Consider the following 19,975-nt stretch of genomic DNA (forward strand, 5'->3'; position numbering starts at 1 on the left):
GCCAAATTTCAATAATATCAGAATATTTTCCAATGTCAGTACCTTACCACATAAATTGGAACAGCAACTTTTCCGCTAAGTATCATAGGTTTCTTGTCAGACCAATTTTTTTGGTCAATTTTAATTTAATTTTAATTTTAGCATATAAAGCTAAAAAAAATGAAAAAAAAATGTCTGTTCCTATTTCAGAGGGTAAATAGAAGAGGGTAACTAGCACTGTGCTAAGGAAATTTTAAAAAATTACTAGTCAATAAATGGTTAAAACCTCAACACATAGCAGAGGTTTTTGCTGCATTTTAAAAATATTTATTTTCTAGGAATCTGAAGGATACCTTAACACAGGTTGGGGAACACGCAGAATCCAATAAAATTATCAAAACTAGATAGCTATATTGGCTCACTAAAAGAAATATCCTAAAAGCAACAGTAGACATGCTACAACTAAATGTTAAAGCAATAAGCAAAACATGAATTCAGCACATTCTTCTCCAAGCTGATAATTAAGCAAAAGAAGGCACAATTAAAAAAAAAACTTTTCCATTTTTAAATCTTAAAAAAATGCTAGCTCAGATTCTTCCAATTGACCAGGTTGAAAGGCAACCTGCAAACCATGTCCTTGTTCTTTCAATATAATGTGTTATGGTGTTGGTTCAGTTTCTGTGATAATGACAATTTTGTTGACAATTTGTGCATCTTCTTTCATGTTGAAATGCTGATCTCCAGGCAGGATCAATGATTATAGAAGATTCTCGCATGTGTTGAATCTGTACTTTTACAAGTTGGAGGGATGCATTGCACAAGTTTCATTATAGTTTCTGCAATGATTCAACTACCTCATGTTGAATTCCATCATTGTGGAGCATACTCATTCTCAATTCGATGCTGTTTTGAGGATCCATGAAGTAATTCAATCTTTTGGGAATCATGGGTCCCAGATTTTGGATACATTCTGTAAGTTAACCATCTGAGGTACCTGGGTTCAAAAACTATTTTCCTGTGATACCATTTTACCCAGGTAAAGGTCATGATAATAATATGGCTAAGTAACTCTAAGCCAAACCTTACTCACGAAGCTATTGTTGTGGAGAAAATATAAAACAGGAACATTAGATATGTTTATCATCTTATATTATATAAAAATGTGGGGGGGAGGGGGAGGAGAGACCAGTACTAAGTCCTCACGTTACTACACCCTACTGACTTACACAAAACGGCTATGTCGGACCCCTGGTAAATTGTACCAATTTCAGAAAAAGAGAAGATGAAGAAAAAAGGCTTAAGTGCCAGAAATTTTAATCTCAATACCAAAATTTCAAAAAATAACAAGAAACACTCATCATAAGCCACTGATATAGCCATTAAAGAATTAATTTGCTACAGTGATAGAAACCCTTGCCAAAATGTAAATTATCTGGCTGTTTTACAAAGCACATAAAAGTAGCATAGACAGTGAAAGCAAAATTAAGTTAAAAAATATGTAAAGAGGGAATGAAATTGTAAGTCAGGTTTTTCATAACGTCAAGAACATGACATGGTGTCATTATGTCTTATATTTACATTAACTAGAAATATAATTACAAAACAGAATATGAAGGATTGAAGTTTGTTGACAAAAATAAACTGTACATAATTCATCAGAAAACAAAAAGAAAACATCATTGCAGATACATTTGAGAAAATGACAGGTCTGCTTCCAGCTCTCAGAGCCCAATCAGGGAATAGTTTCGCTTCAGGCTTATCTAACCACAGCAGCAACCTTTGAAATTTCCAAAAATGCTCCCAGTATAAAGGTGCTACAAGGTTTTGTGGAAAATAAGAATCCATTGCTATGGCTACAATACCAATAACAGGCAGATGGTGGTTTGGCCATTCCTGATTCTTTGTTTTTTCTATCTATTCCTCTTTTCTGCAAGAAAACACATAAAACAGCATAAACCAATAGTCACAGCACTGCCATCAATCTTAGCAAGCTGAGGAAAGAAAATGTTCACAGCTGTTATTTCCACACTTTTCTCTGACTGGTGAAATGCAGCAGAGAGATTTTTCTGATGCTTAAGTTATAAACTTACCATTGGGTTCTAATTTTAAAAACCAAAAGTCTTAGTTTGAATGTATGTTGCTCATAAATTATTGAAACTTGACACAGAATAAAACCCAGTTATTAAATAAAATATATAAGCAAGGATAGCAGTAACAGATAATGTGCACTGCAGGTAGTTAATTAATGTGAAGTATAGCATCTAAAGCATAAATTTTATACTTTAGATATTTATGTCTCCATCCCCAAACTATATGTATAATTTGTAACAAACTAAACTTTATCCATATATTGAAATGAATAAAGATATGGCATACTTTCAGAAATTGAAATATTTTGATGAATTTAAAATATTCAAAACCAAACTTAAATTCTACGCAAACATCCAAAAACAGTTATCAGGTTTGCACCATTTATTTCCATGGCAATCAACAATATTCAATCAAAAGCAAAATGAACTTCTTTAAATTAAACTTGATAATAAACACTTCTGCATTTTTCATAGTGACAATCAATACATTTATTTTATCTCACTTTACATTTTCACTTCAGCATACACTATATAGTACTGTTGCTGATTCTTGAAAACCTTTGCATGTTTCTTTCCTTTATATGTGACCAGGATGATTGGAAATGTGATCAGAATACCAAACTTATAATTTTGAAACCATTTAGAACAGTATTTCTCAACCTCACCAACTTTTAAGTAGACTCCAATCCCCATAATTCCCCAGACAGCGTGCTGGGAGATGAAATCCAAACACCTCAAAGCTGCTAAACATTGGTTCAGATATAAATTTAATCTGAGTAATATTGAAGGACTTCTCCAGTTATTCTGACAAGAAGCTGCTTCATTCACTATTTCTATGCCGGAATTTTCTCAGGTTTAACAAGAAACATGTTAAATTTTCATTATGACAAGGAGCATAGCAAATACTTACAATAAGAAAAAAAAATCCTGCATTCGGAAAATAATATCAGAATTACCAAAAGAACCATAAAACCTTCCCGAAAGGCCCACGAAAAGCATAGTATTTAAAGATATATAAAATAGCTATGTGATAATATACTGCAATGAATTTACTTCTGTTAAGTAAAAATATACTTTTTTTTTTAATTGCATAGACCATACAACAGGCAGAAGATGATTAAATTACAAATCTTATCTCTTGGTCCTTCTTTTCAGGAACCAATATAATGTCTGCTTCAGGATAAATATTACCACCTCCTGCACCCAACAAAATCATATTTTTTGGGGAAAAAATCTAAATTAACTCATAGCAAGTAGCCATTGCAATATCACTTTAATGAAACATCGCTTAATATGCAAGGGGGGGGGGGGTAAAAGTGATGAAAGAAAATAAGCTTCAGAAGTCCAGTGTTGATAAATTTATTTATGAAACTCTCAGATATTTTGCTATGAAAACTAGGCAATGTTAAAGGACTAACTAAATTTGATCTTTAAAGCATTCCTTCCCCCCCAGGACCATAAATGCAGATATTTTTCTAGGTCTAGTCCTCACATATAAAGTCATGTATCCAACAGGTTCATCAATGTCAAACCAAATTTAGCTCATTGCAAACAAATAAGCAGACAAATAAACAAGAAGTACAAATGCTGAGCTTACAACAATTTTCTAACTTAGAATAAAGGCTTGTGTCACAGAAATAAAAATGCATCTCTTTCAGAGGTTCAGATGTTGTTTATAAAAATGTAATGGTAACTCTGATGTTGTATGAAATTGATTCTAATTATTTATTTTGAAAATATAATGGCTTGAGGTAAAGTATATTAAACAAATTTGATGATAAGATTAAATTTTTAAAGAAATCGGACCAAATGGATTTATTAAATAAAAGTATTATTGCTATTTACCATGAAGATATTATTTTAAAAAATAGAATCCTGATCAAAAACACAGGCCTGATAAACTTACGAACCAAGACAGATTAGAAATTATTAATTTGTGTGTATCTTTTTTTAAAGATGACTCAAATTTGGCAAAAATGCCACAAGTGATTAAAGGCTATGAAAACAGTATATACGCTCTATAAAAAAAAACATTTTTTTTTACACCCGATGTTTTCTTTTCTAAATGATCCAAAAAGGTGGCTTAGAAACAGAGTGCTGCAGACTGAAACAACTTCTGTCATCTATGGATAGGGAATTGCTGTCTTTTTCTTCAAAGGCTGTTAGCAAGCCAAAACAAAGATGAGAACTGCTGCAAAAAGAAAAAAGACAAATAGACAGGAGAGTAAGCTATGGAAAACTTTGTTAACTGCAAATACGATTGCCAAGAAATGTAAAAATATCACTGAAAATATATAGGAATGTTTCTATCCATTTAATTTCTACTAAGACATTTTCTGCCCATACCAGTGCTAATGGAGAAAAGAGTGTGAGAGAAAAAAAAACCAGGTCTGTGTAAAATATAACTGTCATACAACTTTTTTAGCAGTAATTATCGTAATCTTTCTGTTGTTTTTTTAATGTTATTACCATAAGATTTTCTAAAAGATATATAATCTGAAGCCATCTCATCAAATAACTTGTTTTTAGCATTCTTTTTTCATTTACACAATGGCCACACACAAAAATATTTTCAGTGAGATTTAGATGCTACAAAGGTTTTTAAAACTCAGTGCAAATTTGAACAAAGCATAGAACAGTAGCTACTTGTGCAAATGTATTTATTTTAATAATTGTGTTTTCAGTCCATCCACTGTGGGCAGCAAACAAATTTAAAAACATAAAAACAGTAATCCTACTGTTTTTCAACCCTAATTATGGTCGAATTATGACAAAGCTAACATCCAAAGAATAACACTTCCCGCTTATCCCAAAATATTAGTCTAAAATGCTCTTCTGACAGAATTCTACACCTAACTTCATAGAAATAGCTTATTCAAGAATTCAATAAGTTTAGCTCGGTGACGGTAGAAAAAGACCTATCTGATTTTTGCTTCTATTAAAATCAAACACTTAAAAGTTGGATTAAGTCATTTATAGAACGTATTAAAACAGATCTGGAGGCAATGACAGTCTAATTCCCATTTTGGTATGGAAGACGGTAAAAATTCAACCTAATTTTCCCTCTGGAACTTCAATTTTCTTACACGTGAAAAGTCCCAGAGGTTGCATATCGGTTAATAACTGACTGCAGAAAAGTTTCCTATGAAATCTGCATATTCGTGTCAAAACTAGGACTTTTCATGCATAAGTAAGTAGGTATGTTTCTCCTCAAAGTAATGTTAGTGGATGCAATAAATGTGATAGTTGAATGATAGAGGTGCTATGTATTGAGGCAAATAATGAAAACTCTATTGGGAAGTGGAAAATGTGCACAACCCCATCTTTCTAATGGCCAACTGAACTGCCTTTGGAAACAGAGCCTGAAGGATTGTTCACAGACTGTTTTGGTAGACTGCATCATGCTCCAGGTATAAATTCTATTCGGATGTACTGCTAGAATAATGTACCATATTAGAAAGGGAAGTTAATATATATTATTTTTCAAGAAGAAGCTACTGCATAACAAACATACAGAGTATATATTTATTGTCAAAATAATGCAATAAAATCACAGAACTTGAATGTTCGCTTCATATTTTGGCAAATAAGTTTCTACAAACATTTTGAACAATTGTTCAAGTGGCAATTGCAGGAGTATTGTCCTCCACTTGTTATCTCTGTAAGTGCTGAAGATTAGAGGCATTTATCTGTATATTTTAAACAAAGCTTCTCTCAACAAAAGCATGAATATGTCATGAAGCAGCATGATATGAGCAAATTGTTTACTAAACTCTGGGAGTAATTAAAATAATTTCTACTGTTATATATTATTTACTATAATTGCAATAGGATGTCTGTGTATGCATAAGAAAAATTGCTAACAGTGATAAATATTTCACATATATTGATCCCAAAATATGTTAAATGGTCAGAAGTACCTAATTCAGAAGCATATAACAAATTCTTCATACAAATTAAAATGATTTAAGCCAAAGAAAACACATTCATTTCTCAACTAAACTCTGCAATACATATTTTTCTAATCAAAATTGAATGTATATCAGCTGAAAATGTTGTCAATTTATTGAACAGATTAAATAGAGATCAGTGTTTCAGAATTTGATCCCTTAAAGATAGCTACGTATTTATTATTTCTTTCCTTTTTGATTTCCTGCATATAAAATTATTTAAAAAGAGAAAAATATAATTTATTTATTTCCTAACATGTGCATTAGATATCTTTAATGAAGCTAAGTTCAGAAAGGAGACATAAGAGTTCAATGTTATCAAAATGACTGGAAAGAAACAAGTAACTATGCCCGCCAGGTAGCTGATGTTAGTTTTTTGTGCCATAATTGGAGAAAATGACAAAAAAGGCTTACATTATCACGCTCATCAAATTTACTGAGGCAAGATAAGAAAAAAAAAATTAAATTAGGGCTTTTCTAACATCTAAGCTCACAAAAATTACCCTACAGTAATTCATTCCACAGGTGAATGTTTTAAAATGGAACACATAGCTAATCTTTGAATTACAACTTCATTTGGGATCAGAACTTATCTTGCTAAGCAATGTGGTTGTACATCATATGCTTTACGATGGCATTCCCAACAATAGCAATAGCACTTAGATTTGTATACCGCTTTACAATGCTTTAGAGCCCTCTCTAAATGGTTTACAGAGTCAGCATATTGCCAATGATCTCGGAAGGATGGAAGGCTGAGTCAATCTTGAGTCAGTGAGACCCAAACTGCCAAATTGCTGACAGCTGGTGAGCAGCAGAAGTAGCTTGAGGTACTGCATTCTAACCACTGCGCCACAGCAGCAAATCCAGTTGTCTTCATAACATAATAACCCCTTATTCAGTGCCATCATACCCTTGAATGGTTACTGAAGGAGTAGTTGTAACCCAAGAACTACCTGTACACAAAGTGATACAAATATATTTCAAGCATAGTAGCACCTTTCTAAACCAGGATTTCTCACGTTTTTAGAAAATAATATTGTGTTCTATTTATATTAGGTATTACTTACACATTTTATATTACAGGGTTCTGATGTCAATGTTGTGGTTGTTCAGGATAAACATTCATATTTCTATAGATTTCTTTTAGAAGAAGTAGAGATGTATCTTCCGATTCCCTGCAGATTAAAAAAACATGCTAATTTCCAGTGAATTGCCTAATTTGAACAAGCTTATTCTATTCTGTAATGCAGAGGAGGCAAATACCTAACTATGCAGATTTGAAAAATTGCTATCCTGGTGTTTTTCTTTATTGCTTTTCAAATTAATTTCTACAACATGTCTCAAATGTATGTCTCTCCACAACATAATAGTTTACATAGATCATTTAACTCTTCACCTATGTTTTTAACATCAATATGCAAAACACAGCATCTCAATCATCTTGACACATAATTAATTGCCCTTAATTTACTCTCTATGATTTACATCTATATTTCTTCCAATTTTTGTATCTCATTTCATTGCCCATTTTCTTCATTTGTTTGGACAACTTCTGATTTTAGACTTTATTCTATCATGATTTCAGGCTCAATTTTAATCTCCACTGAATTGACCATAACTTCACTAATCATGTCTCCTTTCCACCAATAGGTCTACAAACATTCTATTGCTGGCAACTCAAATTCCTCAGCAAATTAAATATCTTTTAAATCCCATAACGTCACATTAGCAGTTTCTAAATTCTGCTACAATTAGATAAAAAATAGTTGCTTGGATGTATTCTGCAACTTTTATTAATAAAATTCATCTTTTTCACTTACCGTATATACTCGAGTATAAGCCGACCCGAATATAAGCCGAGGTACCTAATTTTACCACAAAAACTGGGAAAAACTATTGACTCGAGTATAAGCCGAGGGTGGGAAATGAGGCAGCTACTGGTCAATGTAAAAAATAAAGATAGAGCCAAGTAAAATAACATGAATATTTATTTGAACGAAAAACAATAAAAGTGCAAAAGGGGGAAGGAGGATTCCCAGCTTTAGAAAATTTAGAACTACGCCGCCTTTGGTATGACCTGAGCATAGCTCATAAAATTATCTGCTACAATGTACTTCCTATCAATGACTACTTCAGCTTCAACCACAACAATACACGAGAACACAATAGATTCAAACTTAAAAGTGAACCTCTCCAATCTAGATTGCAGAAAATGTGACTTCAGTAACAGAGTTGTTAATGCCTGGAATGTGCTACCTGACTCTGTGGTCTCTTCCCAAAATCCCCAAAGCCTTAACCAAAGACTATCTAGTATTGACCTCACCCCATTCCTAAGAGGTCTGTAAGGGGCGTGCATAAGAGCACCAGCGTGCCTACCGTCCCTGTCCTAATGTTCCCTTTAGTTGTATTCCTTTTATGTATTCAATTCATGCTTATATTTATATAATTATTTAATATGTATTTGACAAAATAAAATGAATAGAATAGAATAGAATAGAATAGAATAGAATAGAATAGAATAGAATAGAATAGAATAGAATAGAATAGAATTTTTATTGGCCAAGTGTGATTGGACACACAAGGAATGAATGAATGAATGAATGAGTGAATAGAATAGAATAGAATAGAATAGAATAGAATAGAATAGAATAGAATAGAATAGAATAGAATTTTTATTGGCCAAGTGTGATTGGACACACAAGGAATGAATGAATGAATGAATGAGTGAATAGAATAGAATAGAATAGAATAGAATAGAATAGAATAGAATAGAATAGAATAGAATAGAATAGAATTTTTATTGGCTAAGTGTGATTGGACACACAAGGATCTACCACTTCTTTGGATGCCCTTCCCAAATTGAACACTGCAAGCATGAAAATGAGTCCTCCTTTAGCTTCCAAGGGACCAGGGTGCCTCTGAAGGTCAGTGCTCTAAGTACTAAGAACCCAGCACAAATCTAAGCCTGTATGCACACCAACAGTGAAAATACCCTGCACAGTGTCTCTTGGAAGAGAAGGTTAATTTTCATAGACGTTGGGGTGGCTCTTTTTTTTTTTTTTTGGCAGGGCAATAAGGGTCTCTAATATCATTAAACCCACTTTAGAAGTCTCTGTGTGTGTGTGTGTGTGTGTGTGAGAGAGAGAGAGAGAGAGAGAGAGGGAGGCTCCGGCTGAGCAAAGCGGCGGCGGGGAGGCCGCGGGGGAAACGCGGGAAGTAGTCGGAGATCTGCTTGATGGGGCGGATGGGACCTGGGCAGACGTCGATGGCCATGTGCTCCTGGATGCTGATGGGCGGCTTGTCGCCTTTGCGGTGGCTCATGCAGGTGGCGCCCGGGGAAGGAGGCGGCTGCGGGGGCTGCTGCGGGAGCCGCTGGTGCTGCTGGTGCTGTTGATGCTGCTGCCGCCGCCGTTGCTGCCGCCAGGAGAGGCCGTCGCCAGCCCGGCCCTGCCGCGCCGAGCGCCCCGGCCACGCTGCTGGCTGCTGGAGGAGGGCGGAGGGAGGGACGGGAGGCGAGCAGCGGCGGCGGCGGCGGGCGGCGGACGGCGGACGGCAACGGGTGGGCGGTGGAGGGTGATGTCACCGGCTCTGCCCAGCCCTGCCCAGGCGAGGCCAGCAAAAGGGCCGGGGCGAAGGGGCGACCGAGGACGGGGCTCGCAGCCCAGCTGAGCCGCTACGGAGGGGGAGGGAGAGCGGGGCCGGCTAGGCTCCGGGAAGGCAAAACGGGAGGCGTTCGTCCACCGGGATAGACTGCTGGGATCCACCGGGATAGACTGCTGCTGGAGCTGGAGGCTCGAAGGAAAGGGAAGGGAGAGGGGGGTGGTGGAGCTCAAGGTTCTTTAGCCCTAGCCCCCGCCCCGGCAGGAGAGGGGAGGGAGACGGGGCCGGCCAGTCCCGGGGAAGGTAGACGGGCCGGATTCTTACTTCGGGATAGACTGCTGCTGGAGCTGGAGGCTCGAAGGAAGGGGAAGGGGAGGGGTGGCTGAGGACGGGCTCGTTTAAGGCTCTTCCAAAGCAGCCCTGCTGAACCGCTACGGAGGGGAGGGAGAGCGGGGCCGGCTAGGCTCCAGGAAGGCAAAACGGGAGGCGTTCGTCCACCGGGATAGACTGCTGCTGGAGCTGGAGGCTCGAAGGAAGGGGAAGGGGAGGGGTGGCTGAGGACGGGCTCGTTTAAGGCTCTTCCAAAGCAGCCCTGCTGAACCGCTACGGAGGGGAGGGAGAGCGGGGCCGGCTAGGCTCCAGGAAGGCAAAACGGGAGGCGTTCGTCCACCGGGATAGACTGCTGCTGGAGCTGGAGGCTCGAAGGAAGGGGAAGGGGAGGGGTGGCTGAGGACGGGCTCGTTTAAGGCTCTTCCAAAGCAGCCCTGCTAAACCGCTACGGAAGGGAGGGAGAGCGGGGCCGCAGTAACTGAGAAAAGCCTGACGAGGGGCGGCTGGGCTACCTTCTGGCCTCGCGAGTCGGCCGTCCGTCCGTCCGTCACTTCTCGGCTCGGCAGCCGGTTTTGAAAAAGGTTCCGTCGCTGGGTTTCGGGACTTTTGTTTTTTTTTAAAAAAAAAAAACACCACCTTCCCCTTTTCTCCCTAGTTGGGGGCGTTTTCCCAGTTCCCTGTTTTTTTTCCGCCCTTGCCTGTTGAGTTTTACCTGACAAGTTTCTTGCGCTTCCCCTCGACCTCCCCTCCCTCCCTCCCTTTCCTTCCCCTCCCTCCCTCCCTGTCTTGTTTGTAGCCCCAGCGTCCCCTTCGGTTGTATTTAAATCCAGAGCTTGAAACCTCCTCAGTGGGAGGAGAGGAACGCGATTTGGCAGCTGACCGCACTTGCACGGGCTGGGTAAGGAGAGCCCTAGACGGCCTGCGCGCCGGGGAGGGAGAAAAGAAGAAGCAGCCAAGAAAAAGGGGTGGGGTGGGGTGGGGAAATGAATTTAGGAGGCGGCGTGTGTGTGTGTGTGTGTGTGTGTGTGTGTGTGTGTGTGTGTGTGTGTGCGCCCGTCCGCCCATGAGGAATGCCAGCTATTTCTTTGAAGGGGCGGTGTGTAGCCAGGCGCCCTTCCTTCGCTTGAAACCCGGGAGGGTTTTCACTCTTCGCTCCCTGCGTGTGTATTTGTCAACAATTATAACTCTTCGGTCGGGGTCCCTTGCCTTGCCTCGCCTCTCCCTCGTGCCCTCTCTGTCAACGCTGTCAACAATTATAACTAACGCGCGGGTAATTGTGCGTGAGGGGGTGTGCGCGTGTGTCCACATAGGAATAAGTACGCATGCGCGCGCACTAACAAGAGCTAGCTGCCTGCGGTAGAAAGGACTCGCTGCAAGAGGAAGGGCTGAACGGCTTGGCTCGAGTATAAGCCGAGGGGGCGCTTTTCAGCACAAAAAACGTGCTGAAAAACTCGGCTTATACTCGAGTATATACGGTATTTTATATTTTTGATCAGGTGACATTTATAGATTCAATTTGATTGTAATTCTAATTACTGGGTAGTAAGGCTGTCCTAAACAATATTACAAAGAAGAATCCATTGCTAATGAAACTGGGGAGATTGTTATTGCTGTTATATTAAAATTTATTTATTTTATTTATTGCTGTTATATTAAAATTTATGTTCTATCTTTCTAGTTCTTGGATCATATATTCAGATAGAATCTCCCCGCCCAACATGCTCAAGCTTGGAGGAAGCTGTAAGAGATTGAGTGGATGGGCCTGTAGAATAGCCTTCTTAGTAGCAACCTCCATACTCTGAAACCCTGAATTCCCAAATCAGGACAGCCCCCATCATGCTAAAATTTAAAAGATTGTAAAAATGGCACTCTTTCACATAGGCCTGTGGTGAATGAAAATGTACTGGTAGAAAGCACTACTGAGATTTTAGTTGGGTTTTTCTTATTATTTTTATAATTGTAAGTTACCCATAATTTTGTATGTGACATACAAATGATTGTATGACTAAAATGCATTTGTAAGCAATGGTATATAGATCCTTTCGCTCATAGTATCAAGCTTCTTAGCAAAGGAACAAAATTTGATTCCATTCATAGAGTAGAACTATATTTTGTTTCTTAATGCACTATTGTAAAAAGAATATACTAACAAAATGTTTTTACTTTTTTATAATACAGTTAGCAGCACTCTAATGTTTGTTAGTTCAGAGAGCCAGGCTCTGTATTAATGCATTGCTATTTCTAATTATTCATTGGTGGTTGGACTTCACCTTATACCAAATTAGGTAATGAATATATTAATACCAAAAAAACCCTCAAGACTAATTTTTATTTGTAATCCAGCACAGCATACTACAATATCAGTCTACAGTAGATTATTGAATCTAATAGATATATTACAAAATGCAATAATTCTCCTAATTTTATAAATAATTAAATAACCTTCAAGTTGTCCAAATAGATTTCAGGCAAGGATATAATGGTGAGCTAATCCCCAGGAGAATTTTTATAATTGTAAGTTACCCATAATTTTGTATGTGACATACAAATGATTGTATGACTAAAATGCATTTGTAAGCAATGGTATATAGATCCTTTCGCTCATAGTATCAAGCTTCTTAGCAAAGGAACAAAATTTGATTCCATTCATAGAGTAGAACTATATTTTGTTTCTTAATGCACTATTGTAAAAAGAATATACTAACAAAATGTTTTTACTTTTTTATAATACAGTTAGCAGCACTCTAATGTTTGTTAGTTCAGAGAGCCAGGCTCTGTATTAATGCATTGCTATTTCTAATTATTCATTGGTGGTTGGACTTCACCTTATACCAAATTAGGTAATGAATATATTAATACCAAAAAAACCCTCAAGACTAATTTTTATTTGTAATCCAGCACAGCATACTACAATATCAGTCTACAGTAGATTATTGAATCTAATAGATATATTACAAAATGCAATAATTCTCCTAATTTTATAAATAATTAAATAACCTTCAAGTTGTCCAAATAGATTTCAGGCAAGGATATAATGGTGAGCTAATCCCCAGGAGAATTTTTGTATAATTTATTTGAATACATTAAGCATCATACTGAAATAGAACAGTGTATAGAAACACCAAAAAATCATTTATTATATGAATCCTTGCATCTCTTCACCCCTATACTCAAAGGGCAGGCAGAAAGAAAGACTGACTATTTCTTAGTAATAGAAAAAATACTGTTTGTCTACTAACTCAAGGTTTATTTTATTAATCAGCAATGTATGATGTATGATGTATTTGGCTTCAGCCTGTAAGAATCTAACAATTTTATCACTTATTAGTCAACAGAATTTTATTTAAAGCAAGAGTGCCACCTTATGGAAATACTATCTAACAACCTTCCAGCATAGACCAAGCAAAGGAAATTGGAACATTTCTGAAGCAAAATATAAGCAAGCAAACTGGGACGTAAATTCTAAGCCTCCCTACTTTTTTTTTAAAAAAAAGAAAGCATGTAAGATGAATAAATTACTGTTATTTACAATCTCAGGATATAGTGATGGTAATCAACTTGGAAATCTCTAAGGTGTGGGAAATTAAATTCATAGAAAATAAAGTTGTTGGGAAAGTAAAGAAGACGACTGATTTCATGTTTTCTCCTGGTAGATATCAGGCTAGCAAATGCTGTGGCAGAATATTTGATAAGAAATAGCAGGATGTTGTATTTTACTAAAGTACATCAAATACAATACAACATTTCCATATTCAGATGCCAGATGTAATACTCCTACATTAAAGTTTTTAGCAAAATAATAGACTACAGTTACAAGCCCTCATTTTATCTTTTAAACCAAAATACTATAAAGTCAATATTATAGGAATATATCAAGGGCTACTTTAGTTGAATAAGAATTTTCCCACTCCTGTAGTCTGAAACAAAACTCTTGGTTTTGTGTAGCATAACTTCAGTAAACAGGTCCTTTGTTCTTAAACTGATGCAGCACTGTAACCCGAATATCTCATATCCTGTATATACAGTAGTTTGCCCTACCACTACAGGTAGAGGAATGGTTTTCACCTTACTAGTTGTTTTTGTTTTGTTTGGGCCAGATTGGTTTTCCAATATTTCCCATCAGGACTATCAGTGGAAAAATTTTATGGGACTCCTCATTTACAGAGACATTGCCCTTGTGGGTCCAGGGAGGTAGAAACTCTTTCTCATGTCCTCAGTGTCCTTTTTATGATGCCCCAAAAGTACACTGATCCACCCAACGATCCCAAATTTGAGGGTCAAACTGATAATTTTTCTGTTTATTACTTTTTGAGAGCTGATAACACTATACTCACATACCAGATATCCAAATACTTTTATCAAGTGACACAATTGTGCAAATGTTTTAATTAGATGTTGTTTTATTGTTTTAAAACATAATAATTTATTATTATTACTGATTTTCTTTTCCCTGACGAGTTGTTATATTACATACTTTCTTTTTTTACTGTACAGGTGCAGGATTTCTGGTATTAATTCCTGCTTATCTGGATGTTGAGTTACCGAAAAGGATGTGTCCTGGTCTTTTTTTGTTTCCTCCTTACTCTCACTTTTTAATAGTGTGCAAATGTTGTTTATATCTATACGCTATTGATGGCTGATTTGCCTAAATGACAAGCTTCCAAGAATTCCCTAGCGTTTTGGACGAAGTTTAGTCTAGGATGGTTATAGATTCTAGCTGAAACTATAGATGGCTGTATCCATATGTCATGAGATTAACTTTGCTTTTTTCTTCATACTCCCATCAATAGTCACATAGAGATAAACCACATTTACATGCCATTCAAAAGAGATAATAGAAAGAAGAAAGAAACAGAAAGTCCAGAATACATCCCCTCCAGCAACCAACATTCAGATAAGGGATTAACACCAGAAAAACAATCAAGCAGAAAACCACACCCTAATCAAGGAACTATCAAGGAAAAAAACCATGCCCCAACTAATAATGGCAGGGAGCAGAGCTCATACTTATCAGTAATGATCTGTTACCTAGTTGGGTAATAAAATATCTGCAAAGAAACACCCAGGCTCAGAGAGTATCAAGGATTCCACATGCAAAAAGGTGCTAGTAATATCTAGCAATAGCAATAGTACTTAGACCTATATATTCCATAGTCCTTTACAGCACTTTCTGAGCCATTTATAATATCAGCATATTGCCCCCAACAATCTTGGTCCTCATCTTACCAACGTCAGAAAGATGGAAGGCTGAGTCAACTTTGAGCTGATCAGGATCAAACTATTGGCAGTGGGCAGAGTCAGCCTGTAATACTGCATTCGAACATTTGCGCCACAATGGCTCCTATATATGGATTTTATAAACGCATTGATTGTTTACTTGCTGAATTGTGATGTGGTAGTATATACCTTTGCTGAGATGCTAAATGTAGAAATAAAATACAGCTGAAAAAGAGGATATCTACAGAAACAAAATTTTGCAGCACTGTTTGTTATAAAAATAAATAAATTCTTACCAGTAGCACAAGTGACTCTGTAGAGCAAAAAGATATTCATTAAAACTTTCTATAGGTTTTTCTTGAAGAACATAATCAATACGGCGGCCTCCATTTAGCAAACCAATTTTTATACTCAAGTCTTCATCCTTTGAAAGTTCTGGACTTTCCGCTATCTTTTCTGCTCCAGGGAAAAGAAATTGAGTATGAAAAATACAATACAAGTTGAATCTCCCTTTTCCCATTCTCTTTCTTTACTACAATATTTGAGAATTAGGCCTATTTATAACACAGTTACAATTTTTCTCCCAATATATTTACACTTCTGTGAATATGAATGTTTTAGTTAGTCCATAACACAACAGGAATACTCATTTTATCTTGAAATTCACTGGAATTTAAAACTAAGAGCAGATGATGAGAAGGCAGATAAAGAGATGAGCACTTCAAAGATAATCTCAAATTATATTTCATTGCAACAATAATTTCAGATTCTGTTTTCAATAAAAGTGATTGTTCTGACCTAGGCTTCCTGAGACAGTAAAAAGCACATGATTAGTCCTCAAAACCCTCTTTTTATTTCAACGGCTGTGAATTATGTTCATTCACAGCCCGTAATGAGTCACAAATAGTTCGTAGAGTCCGATGTAAGTCTGCCACAGTCCTTAGGGATAAGGCTGATAAGCACCCACCTTTATCTCCCTTGACACGCTGCCAAAGACCTAATTGGCAGTTAGCTTTGCAAGGCCATACGAAGCACAAAGTCAAAATGGAGCTTCAGAATTTAAACCAACAGAACTAACAAAATTGCTTCCTGCAAAGGCTCATGTCCCTTTATGCCTTATGGGAGGGGCCAATCATCTCCAAGCCCTACTCCCGAATCGTCCCTTTTGTCTTAATTGTCCTTGCCTTCTGGCAGCTCTGCACATGTTCCCCCTATTCCTCTGCCTCGTTGATGTCCAACTCTGGAGGCTCCGGAAGCAGCACATAACTCCCAGATAGCCCTGGCACCCTCTCTGCCTCCAACACAGAGCCCTCGTCTGAGCCTTCCCTGGACAGGCCCATGTTCCTCCCCAACCTCCTCACTCTCTGACTCTGCTGCTAGCTCCACAGACTGCCAGTGAACCACAACAAGCACTTTAGTTTTAATCATTTAAGAAAAGTTAAGTAAAAAAATTCAACAGAGATAGAATAAAACACAAACTTTTTCTGTCTAGAAAGTCGATATTTGATTACCTCCAGGCAATTATAGTGTTTTTATTTAGAGACCCTGTCCTGTCTGTCATGGTGTTTGATTAAACCAACGCACTTATTATGTGCAACGTAAGGTTTTTACTAGAAGTACCAGGTAGCCCTTCACTTACAACCACATTTGGGACTTGGTTTACAAACATTTCTACTGTGGTCATTAAGTGCATTACTGTGATTGTTAAATAAATCACACAGTCATTAAGCAAAGCTGGTTTCCCCAATTGACTTTATCAGAAGCAGGTTGGGAAGGTCACAATTTGTGTTCATTGACCACAAGATGCTGCAACTGTCATAAATGTGAGTCACTTGCCAAGCACCAAAATTGCAGTCATGTGCTTGGAGAGATATTGTGACAGTCACATCTTCAAACATGGGTCATAAGTCATTTTTTCCGACACCATCGTAACATAAACTGTCATTAAACAAATGGCTGTAAGTTGAGGACTACATGTAACTATTTCCCTTCTAGGAAAACGTGTAACTTTTATCCTTTTCAGGATAAAAATGAAAGTCTGTATATTGGAGGAAACGATCCCAAACTTTATCAAGTTTCAGGGTATGAGACGTGAGTTCCTAACATGATATTCTAGACTTCAATCCTGCAAGCAAAGAGATAGAAACACATTTCAGTTTTATCACACTGAGCAGTTATTGAAAAGGATATGCTTGTATCAACTAACCTTCTGCCTCATCTTTTTCCTCTTCTGCTTTGATTTGGTGGGCCACTTTCTCCAATTCTGCTTGGAGTTGGGAAGAAGAGGTATGGGCACGTGCAAATTCGTTAAGGGTTTGCCAAGCACTTTTCAAAGAGCTGAGAAAGCCTTGTTTCAAGTCTGATCCCATCCGAGAGAGAGAATCTTTCAATTCTATTAAAAAAGATAGAAAAAAAAATTTGATCCAACCACTGCAAGTTGAAAAAGTAATCACTTTGTTAACTACAAATGTTAAATAGTTACCTAGAAGTAAATACAGAATACATCTTCAATTAAACAACAACAAAAAATCTGTTCTGTCATCTTTAGACAATCGTTTATTGTAGCTCTGTTCAGTCTGAACTGATTATCTGGTTCACTGTCCCGGTTTTAAAAAATACTTAAATTTTTTAACCTGATATACTGATGGATCCTCCTCGTTTCATTTTTCATTTATATTAATAGTAGGGTAATATTAATAGAATCCTTTGGATGCTTCATATGCAAAATAAATTAAATGAATACAGGTTCTAAAGTACTGCACAGCCGTAATTAATCTAAGCAGGCTCCTTAAAGATTGAAGTATGAATCTTTAAAATCACCATATTTATTAATAATCACATTTATGTGGCTGTCCATATCACTAAGTAACCAAAACTTTGTATCCAATTATTATTATTAACCAAGGACTTAACTGTAGCTGCACTATACTAAACGTATACCGTATTTTTCAGAGTATAAGACGCACCTTAGTTTTTGGGGAGGAAAATAAGAAAAAAGCTGATTGGCGGGTAGATCAGCCACCGGAATACCCCCAATCAGCTGAAACCAGAGATGAATTTTAGCAACAGGTTCGTTGGTTGTGAGTTTTGTGCCTTGCTTTTTTTTCTGCCTCTGAAACTTCTGAAACTCTGTTTCAGAAAAAAACTTTTTTTTCTGCCTCTGAAAGCCTCTGAAACAGAGTTTCAGGAAAAAAAGGCTTTTTTTCTGAAGCTCTGTTTTCGAGGCTTTTTTTCTGAAGCTTCTTTCAAGGCTTTTTTCAGCCTCTGAAATCTCCATTTGCAAGGCTGGGCAGGGCTACGTTCAGAGTACAAGACGCACCCAGATTTTCACCCTCTTTTTTGGGGGAAAAAGGTGTGTTTTATACCCCGAATAATATGGTAATTGTAACCATGTGTAGTGACCACTGTTATTTTGCTGTGAGTAGTGGTCAGGAAAAAGTAACCAACAATATTTTTATAAGATTCTTAATTTCAGATGAGGTCTAACTGTCCTAAAGTGGTCCTTAAAAATCTGTGATATGTAGATATGGATCATTTTCCCTAATTAATTAATGAAAAATTGTATTTTCATTCATTTTTGAGTCATTGTTTAATTAGGTTCCTTTACTTTTAGGACTTGTATGGAGAGCAGATCACAGTTTAGGTCATATTTATGGATAAATATTGAAAATTCAAAAAGACTCACAAACTGTTAAGCATCATGGTATTTCAGCTTTGCCTATTTCATTTTATGCTTAGGCACCTACTCATTGCTACATAGATAAATATGTATTTTACTACTGTTGCAATAAACTATTTATATAACTACTGTAATTCTGCCCTATTTATTTTTTTGTTTATTCTCTACTTCAACAACTCATTTCCTGCCTTCTCACATTGTGATGTCAGGTTAAAGACACAGACTAAATGGCAGACACTGTTACAAATAATAGCATTCCTTACCATTAGTCATTCCAAAATTACCAATGTGCAAAAAACAGCAGTTTGGAGGGAAAGCTTTATAAAATATTTTTCTCCTACAATGCGCAATCAATTGATACTGAATATTTTGTATCTTGGTATGTTGCTGCTTTCTCTCTTTGCAAGCTTCTTCTTTTTGCTTTATAACACATACTAGGTTTATCTTCAAGTCATATATTAGAAAATATTTTAATTCGCTTTATTTACCAAGGTGGAGTCTTTTTCTGCCTTTGTGGTGTGGAATGAGGACTGGTTTCATATCAAAATCAGAAATAATCATAGGTTCTAGCCTGTATGCCACTGGATCAAGCTAAATAATAAAAAAATACAACAAAAGGTTTCAAGTCTAAACACAGATCTGCACAACTAATTTCACACAAAAAGATTGGACTGATTTCCCAATAGCAGCCAGTGGCCCAACATAGAATACATAGTTGGGAAAGAAAGTACATGAAAAAGGTTGCAGATGCAATATCTAAAATCAAGTATTATCCTTAACTAAGCTTTTCTATTTCTATTTGTTCACGTTATTTATTTGTAGATTTGATTAATTTGCAAACACATTATCATGCATGAGGTCATGTATAATTAGTATATTGATAAACAAACAATGAAACATCGGTTCTTAAACATTTAATACTCAAATTATGCTACAGAATAGCACACTCAATTTACAAGGAAATTACACATACAAGGTTTCTAGTGTACAAATAGAATCCTACAAATTGAGTACTACACCTTTTTTCAATTTAAGAAATGCTTCTGTAACAATTAAGACAGTAAATCCTAATAATATATTATGTTCTTAAATGAAACACAGAAATACATCCTCTGTTCATGCTTACAAGA

The 19,975-nt window shown here is 36.8% G+C and overlaps 1 protein-coding gene across 4 annotated transcripts in view; it reads right to left on the bottom strand.

Moving 5' to 3' along the window:
• Positions 1-374: 374 nt before the first annotated feature.
• SEC23IP (SEC23 interacting protein) overlaps positions 375-19,975 on the bottom strand; it is a 37,797-nt gene continuing 18,196 nt past the window's right edge. Inside the window, exons 15-19 of one of the 4 annotated variants that reach the window (XM_058187483.1) lie at positions 19,334-19,436; positions 17,373-17,558; positions 15,463-15,622; positions 7,087-7,194; positions 375-1,906 (exon numbers count right to left, since the gene is read on the bottom strand). In XM_058187483.1, the coding sequence (XP_058043466.1) occupies positions 7,113-7,194; positions 15,463-15,622; positions 17,373-17,558; positions 19,334-19,436 (531 nt within the window). In that variant the 3' untranslated portion in view covers positions 375-1,906; positions 7,087-7,112. Of the gene's footprint in view, positions 1,907-2,428; positions 4,261-7,086; positions 7,195-12,516; positions 15,369-15,462; positions 15,623-17,372; positions 17,559-19,333; positions 19,437-19,975 lie in introns of those variants that run through there. The other 3 variants (XM_058187482.1, XM_058187481.1, XM_058187484.1) reach the window with 3 other exon arrangements.

This window comes from Ahaetulla prasina, chromosome 6 (genome assembly GCF_028640845.1).
Source record: "Ahaetulla prasina isolate Xishuangbanna chromosome 6, ASM2864084v1, whole genome shotgun sequence".
In the NCBI taxonomy this organism is placed as follows: Eukaryota; Metazoa; Chordata; class Lepidosauria; order Squamata; family Colubridae; genus Ahaetulla; species Ahaetulla prasina.